Raw genomic sequence first — 14,331 nt, 5'->3', positions numbered from 1 at the left:
TCCTTTGTTTACCTACCGTACACATCCTTTTAACAATCTTAAATAGATTCTTGTTAAAATGCATATCGCTTTTGGCGTGCCTGGGTGAATCACTTGGTTAAGTGGCAGACTTGGTTTTGCCCCAGGTAAAATCTCATGATTCGTGAGATCAAGCCCAGCCTCTGGCTCTCTGCTGACAGTGTGGAGCCGGCTTGGGATCCTCTCTCTCTCTCTCTCTCTCTCTCTCTCTCTCTCTCTCTCTCTCTCTCTCTCTCTCCCCCTTCCCAGCTCATGGTTTCTCTGTCAAAAAAAAAAAAAATGCATGTTGCTTTTAATGATAGTCATAGAAACCCTCCTAAGTCAACTATTAGAATCTTATTCTTTGCAAAATTCAGTGGAAAAAATTCATGTTAACTGATTTTAAAATGTCACCTGGTAACTTCACACCTTACAATTGAAAACATTTAGTTCCCTTTCTCATTCATCATTTAACTCAGTATCTATCATGAGTATTTAGCCTTTCCCCTTCCCTCATGCAACCTCCCTCACACTTCTTCCCTTTCCATTCTCCTAATAGTTACACTTTTTGCTTAAAAATCTAAATTCGTTTTTTATATCTGCATGGCTATGTATGCATCATTCTCATTTGAGACATACAATATGTTATGGTTACACTTCTTTGTTATTTTATACAGTATGCTCTGTTATGTTCTCTTCTGTTTTGGTTTTAGTAGACTTGCTGCTCTCTTGGCTCGCATCCCAAGAATTAATAACTTCACCTCTTCTTCATTCCTGTTCAGTTTTCCATGGATCCCATGTTTTCTCTGTCTTAATTTTTTTTCACCCCCCCCCCCCTCACTTGGGTAGAGTCAGTTTTCTTTCATCTTGAGAAAGGAAGAATAGGACATAAATTTGATATATTACAAGTGTCTTTACCTTCATGCTTAAAGTTTAAGAATAAAATTTCAGGTTGGAAATAATTTCCTCCACAGACTTCATATTGCCTTATTGTACATGAAATTCTAATGAGTTCTGGTCCTTTGTGTATGACTATTTTTCTGAATTCTTCTAAAGTTTTAGGATCTCATTTTGTCTTCTGAATACTGAAAATTTAATAATCATGTACCTTGATGTGGGACTTTTTATTTATTGTGTAAGACACCTAATGAGCCTGTTAAATCTGAAATACATATTCTGCACTTTTGAGAAATTTCCTTGTGTTATTTTTTTCTCTGAGGATTGTTAAAGTTTTATTTGAAGGTTATTTCTGTTGTTACTTAGAGTTTTTTCTTTCCTGTGTTTCCTGTGTTTTTTATTTTTATTTTTCATTGTTTATTACTTTAATTTTCAGAAGTTTAAGAGTCAAAAAATTAGGGAACATTATAACATGTATCCTAGTATTTACCATTGATTTAGCATTTTTCCTCAGATTTCCTTTTAATGAAGTAGAATATGACAGATGAAACTGAAATCCTCTTTAGTCTCTCTTGAATATTCTTTGTATCTGTTCTCTCTTTCAAGAAAAAAATATAATGCATGTAGTAACTTTTCAGTTTTTAATTTTTAAATACACATAAGTACTTATAAATAAGTACTACTTTGTATTTTATGCACAAATGCTTTGTTTTACTATGCTTGCAGTTTTTATTTGACATTTTGAGATCTGTCTGTCCATGTTGATATATACAGAACTGATTTAATTTTGTATCATGTTCCATTATCTGAATATGTCACAATTTTTACTCCATTTTATTCATTGACCATTTGTGTTGAGCACTGTGAACTGCCTGTTTATATCCTTTGCCTATTTTTTAACTGGATCACTTGTCCTTCATTTCTAGGATTTCATTACATAATTTGTGTATTGATTAATTGTTGGCTACATTAGGCTATATTTTGTGTTGTATGTCTTCTCTTTTATTTATGCTTATATTGTACATAAATTTTCAGTTTTGAGAAAATGTATCAATCTTTTTTTAGGTTATTTTGCTTTCTGTGTTGTAAGAAAACTTTCTATATCTAGTTTACAAAGATATTCAAAATTTTCTTCCAAAATCCTTAAGTTTTACTTGTTCTGTTTAGATTTTAAATTTATCTGGTTGTTTGAGTGCCTGATTGATTTGAGTTTAGATTTTAAATTTAATGTAATGGTGTATATTGGTGGTCTACCTTAATGTTTTCTTCCAAAAAGAAAGGTCATTTGTCCCAACACTTCTTTTGAAGGTTTCTGTATTAGTTTCCTAATGCTGCTGTAACAAAGCACCACAGCTGGGTGGTTTAAAACAATAAAAATTGATTTTCTTATAGTTTTAGTGGCTACAAGTCTGAAATCAAGGTGTTAGCAGAGCCATGTGGTCTCTGAAGCCTCTAGCGGAGAATCTGTTCCATGCCTTTCCCTTAGCTTCTGGTGGTGGCAGTTGATCCCTGGTATTTCTTGACTGAAAGCTCTTTAATTCTAACCTCTGCCTCCACTGTAACAAGGTTTTCTCCCTTTGTGTGTCTGGGTCTCTGCATCTACTCTTATAAAGATACCAGTCATACTGGATTAAGAGCCCACCCTACTCCAGTATGATAACTCAACCAGTTACATCTGCAACAACCTTACTTCTAAATCAGGTCATAATCTGAAGTTCTAGGAAGGACATGAATTTTGGGTAGACACTGTTCAACCCAGTAGAGTCTGCATCTGTGTTCTCTTTTGGTTTCCCCTGCTCTGTATGTCTATCCATGCACAAATAGAGCTCTGTTAATTCTATGGGCTTATTGTAAGTTTTATTATCTGCTAGGATGATTCCCCCTTCATTGTTCTTCTTTCAGAATCATATACTTGACCTTATTTTTCCAGATAAAAATTTAGTATCTGTATTAATTAAAAAAATTTTTTTAATGTTTATTTATATTTGAGAGAGAGAGAGAGAGAGTGTGAACAGGGGTGGCAGTGCAGTGTGGGCAGAGAGAGATGGAGACACAGAATCTGAAGCAGGCTCCAGGCTCTGAGCTGTCACAGCCTGAGGTGGGGCTCAAACTCACAAACTGTGATATCATGACCTGAGCCGAAGTTGGACACTTAACCGACAGAGACACCCAGGTGCCCCTTAAACTTTTTTTTTTTATTATTTAACAAATTAAAAAAAAATTGATTTATTTTTGAGAGAGAAACTGAGTGCAAGTCGGGGGGGGGGGCAGAGAGAGAGAGGGAGACACAGAATCTGAAGCAGGCTCCAGGCTCTGAGCTGTCAGCTCAGAGCCCGATGAGGGGATTGAACCCACGAACCGCGAGATCATGAACTGAGCCAAAGTCAGACATTTAACTGACTGAGCCCCCAGGGGCCCCTAGTATCTGTATTTACATTCAGAAAAATCTTACTGCCATTTTGATAAAACTGCAGTAAATTTATATATTAACTAGGAAGAAAAGTGTCTTTGGGGCACATAGGTAGCTCAGTCAGTTGAACATCTGGCTCTTGGTTTTGGGTCACGTCATGTTCTCACAGTTTATGAGATTGAGCCTGGCATCAGGCTCTGCTCTGACAACAGGGAGGTTGTTTGGAATTCTCTTTTTCCCCTTCTCTCTCTGCCCCTCACCCACTCACAAGTGCACTCTCTGTCTAAACTTTTTAAAAAAGTATCTTTACTGTAGTTAGTCTTTCCATATATGGGCCTGGTTATCTCCTGTTTATTTATAATTTTTCCATAAAGGTGTCACATATCTTTTGAATATTTAACTCTAGTAATTATATTTTCTTGGTTGAGACTATTAACGCTGTTTGGAAAGTTTTTGTTTTAATGTTTATTTTTGAGAGACAGAGACAGAGTGTGAGGGGGGAGGGGCAGAGAGAGAGAGAGAGAGAGAGAGAGAGAGAGAGAGAAAGAGACCGAATCCAAAGCAGGCTCCAAGCTGTCAGCACAAGAGCCTGATACAGGGCTTGAATTTAGGGATCACGAGACCATGACCTGAGCTGAAGTCAGATGCTTAATGGACTGAGCCACCCAGGTGCTCTGACGCTGTTTTGAAATTAATAATCTGACGAATTTGTTAAGTAATCAGGAAATACGGTCAATATGAAAGTCTATAAGATATTTAAAAAAAAAATGGCCAGTCCCTCTAAACCACAATTACAACAGAACAGTAAATAATTAAATAATGTTTACTCTGGTTATGTTTTCCTATCCTATTCCTTCTAACTTGTCTTCCTTCCTTGTTATACTCAACACAAACAGTAACACCTTAGCAGGCTGAATTATATTTAAGCTGCTGCCAGACATCATTTCAACCACTCAGAATCTTAAATTTTTTTAAAACACTTAGTATGGATTCAGTAACTATGATGTAAAACTGGCTGAGCTCTAAGACCCATAGCAGGCAGCAGACCAATTTCTCTCCTTTCCCTTGTCTGCCCCTGCCATGCTTGGGTGCCCCTGGTCCAGGCTGGGCTCACTTTTGAGTTGACCTGGTCCATGCTTAGTTTGTTCAGGAGTACAGCCATGGACAAGCCTCAGAAGTGGCATCACTGCTTCATGTCAGGGTCCAGAACTTAAACTTGGAGTTTAGTGTGACCCCCAGACTCCTTTCCACGAAGGAAAGGAGTGCTGCCCCACGAAGATCCTGGATGTTGGCCACCAAGCCAGAGCCTGACGACCTGTGCCAAAGCACCAAGTCTAGGTGTCTGCCTGGGGAGCCTTTCTTACTGGAGCCGGCTGGGCCAAAGGTTGTCCTTGCCTGCTTTTTTTGTATTTGAGTGGACCATTAAAAATGCTGGTAGGAAATCAACTTCATGTGCATGGACACAGCTTGTTGAGTGCTTGGCTCCTCTATCAAGTAATGGGGCCAGGGCCAGGCTGTTTTGTTGGGGAGAGCAGTTTCCCTAGAGAGGAATTAGCTAGTGTTTGTCAAGAGGATTTATGTTTTTATTTTTATTATTATTATTTTTTTAAGTTTATTTATTTTGAGAGGACAAGCAGTGGAGGGGCAAAGAGAGAGAGAGAGAGGGAGAGAGAGAATCCCAAGCAGGCTCCTCGCTGACAGCATGGAGTCTGATGTGGGGCTTGAACTTAATGAACCATGAGATCGTGACCTGAGCTGAAACCAAGAATCAGATGCTTAATTGACCCACCCAGGTGCCCCTAAGATTTAAGTTTTTTAAACTCTGTTTCCTATTTAATTTTCCTCTTTTGTCATTCCCTTCTCTTTATCTCATTGTATGACACAATGGGGCAGAGACAGGAAGAGACACAGAATCTGAAGCAGCCTCCAGGCACTGAGCTGTCAATACAGAGCCTGATGTGGGGCTTGAACTCACAAACTCTGAGATCATGACCTGAGTCAGTTAAGTCTGTCGCTTCACTGACTGAGCCACCCAGGCACCCCAGTATGTCAGAGATCTTATGTTGCCTTTACTGATTTTTTTCATTACCCTTTTTTGAATGATTTGAATTAGTCCTAGATGAGCTATTTATGTAAGGGAGTATCAGGTGCTCTTTTCCCCCAAAGGAACTGTTCTTCTTTATGTGTGTTTTATTTATTTATTTATTTATTTTTTTGGTATCATTTCAAATTCTTTATTATACATCATGGTTGCACAATTTGAGGCTGGTTAAATACAATTGGTTTTCAAAATTTCTTCAAATATTCCCTAATTACTACATGCAAGTGACCATGAAAATATTTGGCATTTTTAAATTTTGAAACTCTGAACAGGCACTTACATGAAGGAAAACATTACCATTCACAGAGAGCCACATTTAAAATAGATGCTCCAGCACATGGTACATGGAACCTTTTGGCAGTAAAGAAGTTGGTTCCTGACCATTTTATCAACAAAGTGCCACAGTAGTAAACAGGTTTAAAGAAATGTAATTTAGGTTACTTAGCTTACTCATAAGGTAAGGTTAACTGACAAGACTTGCGCTGAAGTGTATAAAAAAATATTGGTACAAAAACCAGTGAACCCTAAGTGAAAGTAGTTTCACACAGCAGGCTTCATTTTAGTTCCTACACCCCACATTTAGTGTATCTGAGCTCAGACCCCATGCATATGAACAGATGACTGAAACCTTTTTGGAGACTTCGAAATAATGACTTGAATTTAGTGTTAACAAAATTTAAACAGAGTGGGTGAAGTTTAAATCTGAGCTTGAACTAGCCAAAGTCCCAGCTTACCGAATATGAAATTGTCGGGATCTAGATAACTACATGCTTCACAGGTCCTCCTGAGTTCCCTATCCTCAAATTTTCCCCTAGCAAGGGAAGAGAATATTTGTGAAGGCAAGAATATTCTATTTGTATATATGTGGTAAAAAGATGCCTTAAATTAAAAAAAAATTCAAAGTATTTACGGAAAAATTATATGGTTCTAACAAACTTTAAAATGCCAACACAGAGTCAACTCAACATTGCAGAAAACATACAGTGGTAGCTGCTGGATGGCAGAGGCAAAAATAGTTACTTAATATGGCGAAAGAGAAAGAGAAAGAGAATGAGAAAGAGAAAGAAAAAAAGAAAAGAAAAAGAGGAAAAAAAAAGAGCGAAAGCAAGAAGGAAGGGAGGAAGGCGGGGGAGGGGGATAAGGTGGGGAGAGAAATAGGAAGAAAGGGAGGAAGGGCGGACGGTAAAGAAAGGGAAGGAAGGAAGGAAGGAAGGGGGGGAAGGAAGGAAGGAGGCAGGCAAGCAGGCTTCGGGGAGATGCCACATAATCTCTTGGGAAATAAGTTTAACATTCACACCACAGAAGGCTTCAAAGAGGATACAATTCAGGAAGCCATGGAATAGTAGACTAAGAAGCACCTATGGTGAAACACTCCATATGCCTTTCCCAAACACACATGTAGAAACATAAATGTAGTTCTCAAAAATACTGAGATGCCATGTTTTAAATCTTTGCAGGATGTAAGGTCCACTCAATTTTTCTATTTTTATTTGAACACAAAATATTTAATTTTTTGCATGTAGAGAATAAGAGGTAATTATTAGCATGAAAAAGGAGAAAGTATTTATAATCAACATTACGAAGAAAGCAAATTACAAATACCAGCCTACTCACGTGAAAATCTTTTTTTTATTTTATTAAAAAAAATTTTTTTTTTCAACGTTTTTTATTTATTTTTGGGACAGAGAGAGACAGAGCATGAACGGGGGAGGGGCAGAGAGAGAGGGAGACACAGAATCAGAAACAGGCTCCAGGCTCCGAGCCATAAGCCCAGAGCCTGACGCGGGGCCCGAACTCACGGACCGTGAGATCGTGACCTGGCTGAAGTCGGACGCTTAACCGACTGCACCACCCAGGCACCCCTCACGTGAAAATCTTTAATGTTTATGTTGATGCGTATCTGAGTGCTTATAATCAAATCAAAGTGTGCAGTAAAAAAAAAAGAAAAAGAAAAAAAATGGCAGCTTAAGAAAGTTCCAGTGTTTCAAAGAAAGCGCTTTTTTTTAATGTATATACATGAAGAAAATTTAGTTGTATCATAAAATAAATGCAGCACTGTAAGATAAAGGAAGACTATTATAAATGGAGTTTTGGCCTTTCCCCCCCTACAAGCTGCAACCATCTTTAACCTGCTGAACGTAACCTCAATGGATATAGGAGTTTTTTTGTTTTTCTTTTTTTCTCCTATTCAGTTCACATTTCAGGCTGTTCAGCAGATGCCTGGGAGTCTGGTGATTCAAATCGCTGGTGAAAGTTTGTTCTCTGTTTCCTCAATTTTTCAGGAGCTTTTCTCCATAAAATGATCTCCTGCTGCTTGAAATACCTTCTGTCTTCCTCATCAACAAGGACTAGATTCAAGAAGTACCTTACTGAAAATTTTTTGTTCACATCTCTCATTGTTGGAGTTGGGTCATATCCCGCTAAAAATAATCTTATTGGAATTGATTCACCTTTTACTGGTGCACCATCCATTATTTCGTATTTAGCAATTGTTTCTGTTTCTCTGGTGGTACTGGGTCCAATTCCTGTGATCTCTTTTTTGATCAGTTGCAACTCCATATGTTGGATTTTTATTCTTACTAATAAAAAGTAAATTTTCCCAACAATCACATCCTTTAAATGATACTTTGATTTATTATATTCAAATTCTATGTGTAGACAATCTTCAGTGCCCACTTCCATCTTAATAGAGTTGGTAACATCAGGATATGTGGCAAGCTGGTGAACAATAAGATCATATTCTTTTACCAAGTCTGTGAGTCTTCTTACTATTGTCACTTTAAGAAAATACCTCAAGCGGACATTGGCACCGATGTAAGATTCATATGGCTTTTCAACTTGCATAAATTCAAAATCATAACTTCTGCTCTGAGTCAATTCTCCAGGCAAGGCTAGTTCTTTCACTAGGTTTACAAATTCGTGAGTATTACTCTTGTCATTGAAAAGTTCAATTTGACCTACAAATTCAATTCTAATTCCTTGGTGCTCTAGTCTCTTTCCAGGTTGCTTAAAGGCTAGGTTTACCTTTCCTGAAACAGATTCTCCATCATAGAAAAGATAGTGTTTTTCTACTTTGCCATCTTCAGTTTTCATCTCGGCCATTTTCCTGGTTTCCCCATCATTAAGGACAACATTGATCTCACAAATGGGTCCAAAAAAGCCTCCAAGAAAACTCATTGTCAGCGCCAGCGCCGCGTCCCCCCCACTTCACTCCGCTTCCCTCTTTATGTGTGTTTTAAAACATGCTGTTTTGTGTGCCTGTTTTTTCTATACGTGTACTTAGAAAAATGTAATTGAGGTAAAGATCTCATTCTTTCCCACCCTACCACTATGCTTAAGACTTACTTGTAATGGATCATTGATTTCATTGTTTCTAACTACTGCAAGGTATTTAATACCCTTTGTCTCCAAGTTTTATTTACACCCCACCCCCACTCCCATAATGGACCCTGAGAATACATCTTATCATCCTCCACTACCACAAAGGTGAACATTTCTGTACATATCCCTTCATAGACTGGAGTGAGAATGTCTTTGGGTAATGGACGCAGGAGAGGAATTAGAGGGTCATGGGTGTATGTGTACTTAATTTGACTGAATACTTAATAATTGCTCTCTAGAATAACTATGCCAGTGTATACTCCCATCAGTTGGATATAAAGGTTTTTATATCTCCATTGATATTTGATACTATTCAGTCTTCTAAATTTAGCCAGCCTATTGGGTGTAAAGTAAAATCTCATTGTTGTAAATACATTTATCTGATTAACAGCTGAAGTATCTCTTCATATGATTGGTAATATTTTAGGTTTCTCCTGTAAGTTGCCTCTTCATGTTTTTAGCCCATTTTTTCTATTATGCATGCTCTGTTTCTCTTATTGATTGGCAGGCATTCCTCCTGTATTTTAGATTTTGTGCTCTTCTGATTTATACATGGCCAATATTTCCTTCCATACTGTAATCTGTCATCTTTGTCCGTGATGCGTCTTACTGTTGAAAAATTTTGTTGTGAGGTCATTGAACTAATATTTTTACTTTCTGATATGCTTTTGCAGTTTTGATTAAACTCTGTCACCTCTGTGTTAGAAGTAACCACCTGTTACTGTTAAGAGTTTTACTTTTCACGTTTAGCTTTTAATTATCTGACTCTGTCCTTTAAAAAAAAAATCATGGTAACTATTTCAGTGACAAATCAGAACATTGTGTATTCAGTATGAGTGAATACAGGATTCACAAAAAATCTTTGCATTTGGGCTTTTGTGGTCAACCCAGACCATGGGTCTATAGCAGTTAAAATGACGTGTTTTTTTTTTTTTTTAAATTGTGGTACAATAAACATACAACGTAAAATTTGTCATTTTAACCATGATATTTTTAAATTAAAAAAAATTTTTTAAGACTAGATTTAAAAAATTTTTTTTTTTCAACGTTTTTTATTTATTTTTGGGACAGAGAGAGACAGAGCATGAACGGGGGAGGGGCAGAGAGAGAGGGAGACACAGAATCGGAAACAGGCTCCAGGCTCCGAGCCATCAGCCCAGAGCCTGACGCGGGGCTCAAACTCACGGACCGCGAGATCGTGACCTGGCTGAAGTCCGACGCTTAACCGACTGCGCCACCCAGGCGCCCCCAAGACTAGATTTTTTTAGAGTGGTTTTAGTTCATAGCAAAATTGAGGGGAAGGCGTAGATATTTCCCATGTGACCTATTCCACATCTGCGTAGCCTCCCCCATTATCAACATTCCCAACCAGATTTGTACATTTATTACAGTTGAACCTACACTGACACTTTATAATCACCTAAAGTCCATAGTTCACATTATAGCTCACTCTTGGTGTTGTATGTTCTGTGGGTTTGGATGAATGTATAATGACATGTATCCATCATGTATCAAAAAGAGCATTTTCAGTGCCCTAAAAATCCTCTGTGTGCTGCCTATTCATCTCTCTTCCTCCCCTATCCCCTAGCAACCAATGCTCTTTTTACTGTCTACATAGTTTTACCTTTTCTAGAGTGTCACACAGTTGGAATCATACAGTATGTAGGCTTTTCACATTGGGTTCTTTCACTTAGTAATATGCATTTAAGCTTCCTCCATGTCTTTTCATGGCTTGATAGCTCAGTTTTTTTTTTTTAAAGCAATGAATAATATGCTGTTGTCTGGATGTAGCACAATTTTAAATTTATTCACCTGCTGATGGATGTATTGATTGCTTACAAGTTTTGGCTATAAAGCTGCTATAAACACAACCATGTGCAGGTTTTTGTGTGGATATGAGTATTCAGCTCCTTTCGGTAAATACCAGGGAGCACTCTTGCTAGATGATATGGTAGGAGTATGTTTAGTTTTGTAAGAAACTACCAAACTGTCTTGCTAAATATCAATACCCTTTTACCTTCCCATCAAATAAATGAGTTCCTGTTGCTATATATCCTTGCTAGCATTTGATATTTTCAGTGTTAATGGATTTGGGCCTTCCATATAGGTATATGGTGGTATCTTAATGTTTTAATTTGCATTTCTCTGATGTCCTATCATGTGGAGTATCTTTCCATATGCCTGTTTGCCATTTGTGTATCTCTTTTGTTGAGGTCTCTATTACGGTCTTGGACCCATTTTTTAATTGGATTTGTTTTCTTGTTGAATTTTAAGAGTTCTTTGTTTTGGTTAACAGTCCTTTATCAGATGTGTTCTTAGATATTTTCTCCCAGTGTGTGGCTTGTTTTCTCATTTTTTTTGACATTGCGTTTTGCAGAGCAGAAGTTTTTAACTTCAGTGTAGTTCAGCTTATCAATTATTTCTTTAATGGATCATGCATTTGGTGTTGTGTCTAATAAGTCATCTCCATACCCAAGGTCATCTGTGTTTTCTCCTATGTTTTCTTCCAGATGTTGTATAGTTTTGCATGTACATTTAGATCTGTGATCCATTTTGAGTTAATTTTTGTGAAGGGTGTAAAGTTGGATCTGTGTTCTTTTTTTTTCCCCCTCCCTGTGGGTGTTTAGTTCTAGCACCATTCTTTGAAGACTGTCTTTGCTCCATTGTATTGCCTTTTGACCCTATTTATGTGGATGTTTCTTGGTTCTCTGTTCTGTTCCATTGATTGATTCTTTTGCCAATACTACACTTTTTTTTAAATCTTTTTTTGAATATTTTATTTACTTATTTTTAAGAGAGAAAGAGTACAAGGAGGGGAGGGACACACAGAGAGAGGGAGACACAGAATCTGAAGCAGGCTCCAGGCTCCACGCTGTCAGCTCAGAGCCTGACATGGGGCTTGAGCCCATGAACTGTGAGATCATGACCTGAGCTGAAGTTGGACCCTTAACCAACTGAGCCACCCAGGCTCCCCAATACTACACTGTCTTGATCACTATAGGTTTATAATATAGTATATAGTATACTATTGAAATTGGGTAGTGTCATTCATCCAACTTTGTTCTTCTCCTTCAATATTATGTTGGCTATTCTAGGTATAGAATGTAAAGTCTCCATATAAAAATTTAGAATTGGTTTGTCAATATCCATAAAATAACTTGCTGGGATTTTGATTGGTTTAGCATTGAATCTCTAGATCAAGTTGTGAAGAACTGACATCTTGACAATAGTTTTAGTATCTATGAATGTGAAATATCTTTCCATTTATTTGGTTCTTTGGTTTTTGTTCATGAGAGTTTTGTAGTTATCCTCACAGAGATCTGTATATTTTGTTAGATTTATACCTATTCACTTTTTTTAAGTGCTGATGTAAATGGTAATGTGTTTTATTTTCAAATTCAACTTGTTCATTACTGTTATATACTAAAGCAGTTGGTTTTGTATATTAATCTGGTATCCTTATCCTTTGCTATAATTGCATATTAGTTCCTGGCATTTTTTTGTCTGTATTTTAGATTTTCTACATTAATGATAATGTCATTTGTGAAAAAAGACTTTTATTTCTTCTTTCCCAATATGTATACCTTTCATTTTCTTTTTTTGCCTTATTACATTAGTTAGAACTTCCAGTATGATATTGAAATGGAGTGATGAGAGGGCACATCCTTGACTTGTACATGATCTTCGTGGAAAAGCTTTGAGATTCTCAGTATTAAGTGTGATGTTACCTCAGGGTTTTTTGTAGATAGTCTTTATGAAGTTGAATAAGCTTAACCTGCTTAACCATTTTTAAGTGTACAGTTGAATCCTTTATTTTGAATATGATGTAAAATAGAGATCCATTTTTTTTCTGCATAAAGTTTTCTCTGCAACATCTGTTAAACATGCTCTCTTTTCCCTAGTGATGTGTGATGCATATTTCATCTCTTAACACAGATTTTGTCCTTTGTTGTCTTAAAGTAATGAATAAAGCATATCATTCACTAAATAGTAATAAAAATAATCATTTAGACTTTTCTCAATTTCAGTTAATGCTCCCAAAATTTTATAATTAAAGTATGATGTTTGCTTTAGGCTTACATTAGTTGTTTTTTTGTTTTTTTTTTTAATATATGAAATTTATTGTCAAGTTGGTTTCCATACAACACCCAGTGCTCATCCCAAAAGGTGCCCTCCTCAATACCCATCACCCACCCTCCCCTCCCTCCCACCCCCCATCAACCCTCAGTTTGTTCTGTTTTTAACAGTCTCTTATGCTTTGGCTCTCTCCCACTCTAACCTCTTTTTTCTTTTTTTTCTTCCCCTCCCCCATGGGTTTCTGTTAAGTTTCTCAGGATCCACATAAGAGTGAAACCATATGGTATCTGTCTTTCTCTGTATGGCTTATTTCACTTAGCATCACACTCTCCAGTTCCATCCACGTTGCTACAAAAGGCCATATTTCATTCTTTCTCATACGTAGTATTCCATTGTGTATATAAACCACAATTTCTTTATCCATTCATCAGTTGATGGACATTTAGGCTCTTTCCATAATTTGGCTATTGTTGAGAGTGCTGCTATAAACATTGGGGTACAAGTGCCCCTATGCATCAGTACTCCTGTATCCCTTGGATAAATTCCTAGCAGTGCTATTGCTGGGTCATAGGGTAGGTCTATTTTTAATTTTCTGAGGAACCTCCACACTGCTTTCCAGAGCGGCTGCACCAATTTGCATTCCCACCAACAGTGCAAGAGGATTCCCGTTTCTCCACATCCTCTCCAGCATCTATAGTCTCCTGATTTGTTCATTTTGGCCACTCTGACTGGTGTGAGGTGATATCTGAGTGTGGTTTTGATTTGTATTTCCCTGATAAGGAGCAACGTTGAACATCTTTTCATGTGCCTATTGGCCATCCGGATGTCTTCTTTAGAGAAGTGTCTATTCATGTTTTCTGCCCATTTCTTCACTGGGTTATTTGTTTTTCAGGTGTGAAGTTTGGTGAGCTCTTTATAGATTTTGGATACTAGCCCTTTGTCCGATATGTCATTTGCAAATATCTTTTCCCATTCCGTTGGTTGACTTTTAGTTTTGTTGGTTGTTTCCTTTGCTGTGCAGGAGCTTTTTATCTTCATGGGGTCCCAGTAATTCACTTTTGCTTTTAATTCCCTTGCCTTTGGGGATGTGTCGAGTAAGAGATTGCTACGGCTGAGGTCAGAGAGGTCTTTTCCTGCTTTCTCCTCTAGGGTTTTGATGGTTTCCTGTCTCACATTCAGGTCCTTGATCCATTTTGAGTTTATTTTTGTGAATGGTGTGAGAAAGTGGTCTAGTTTCAACCTTCTGCATGTTGCTGTCCAGTTCTCCCAGCACCATTTGTTAAAGAGACTGTCTTTTTTCCATTGGATGTTCTTTCCTGCTTTGTCAAAGATGAGTTGGCCATACGTTTGTGGGTCTAGTTCTGGGGTTTCTATTCTATTCCATTAGTCTATGTGTCTGTTTTTGTGCCAATACCATGCTGTCTTGATGATTACAGCTTTGTAGTAGAGGCTAAAGTCTGGGATTGTG

General features: G+C 37.5%; 2 protein-coding genes across 7 annotated transcripts in view; one reads left to right on the top strand and one right to left on the bottom strand.

Moving 5' to 3' along the window:
* Positions 1 to 14,331, top strand: part of DDX4 (DEAD-box helicase 4) — a 90,032-nt gene that overhangs the window by 12,948 nt on the left and 62,753 nt on the right. The gene's annotated exons all lie outside the window — the stretch shown is intronic.
* On the bottom strand, positions 7,380 to 8,603 carry LOC131513036 (vacuolar protein sorting-associated protein 26A-like). The gene has a single exon (XM_058732366.1). It carries the CDS (start codon positions 8,580 to 8,582, stop codon positions 7,599 to 7,601), a length of 984 nt encoding a protein of 327 aa, XP_058588349.1. The 5' UTR covers positions 8,583 to 8,603; the 3' UTR covers positions 7,380 to 7,598.

The sequence above is a fragment of the Neofelis nebulosa genome, chromosome 1 (assembly GCF_028018385.1).
Source record: "Neofelis nebulosa isolate mNeoNeb1 chromosome 1, mNeoNeb1.pri, whole genome shotgun sequence".
In the NCBI taxonomy this organism is placed as follows: Eukaryota; Metazoa; Chordata; class Mammalia; order Carnivora; family Felidae; genus Neofelis; species Neofelis nebulosa.
Note: the sequence above shows the minus strand (reverse complement) of the source record. Positions and strands in the feature narration are given on the sequence as shown.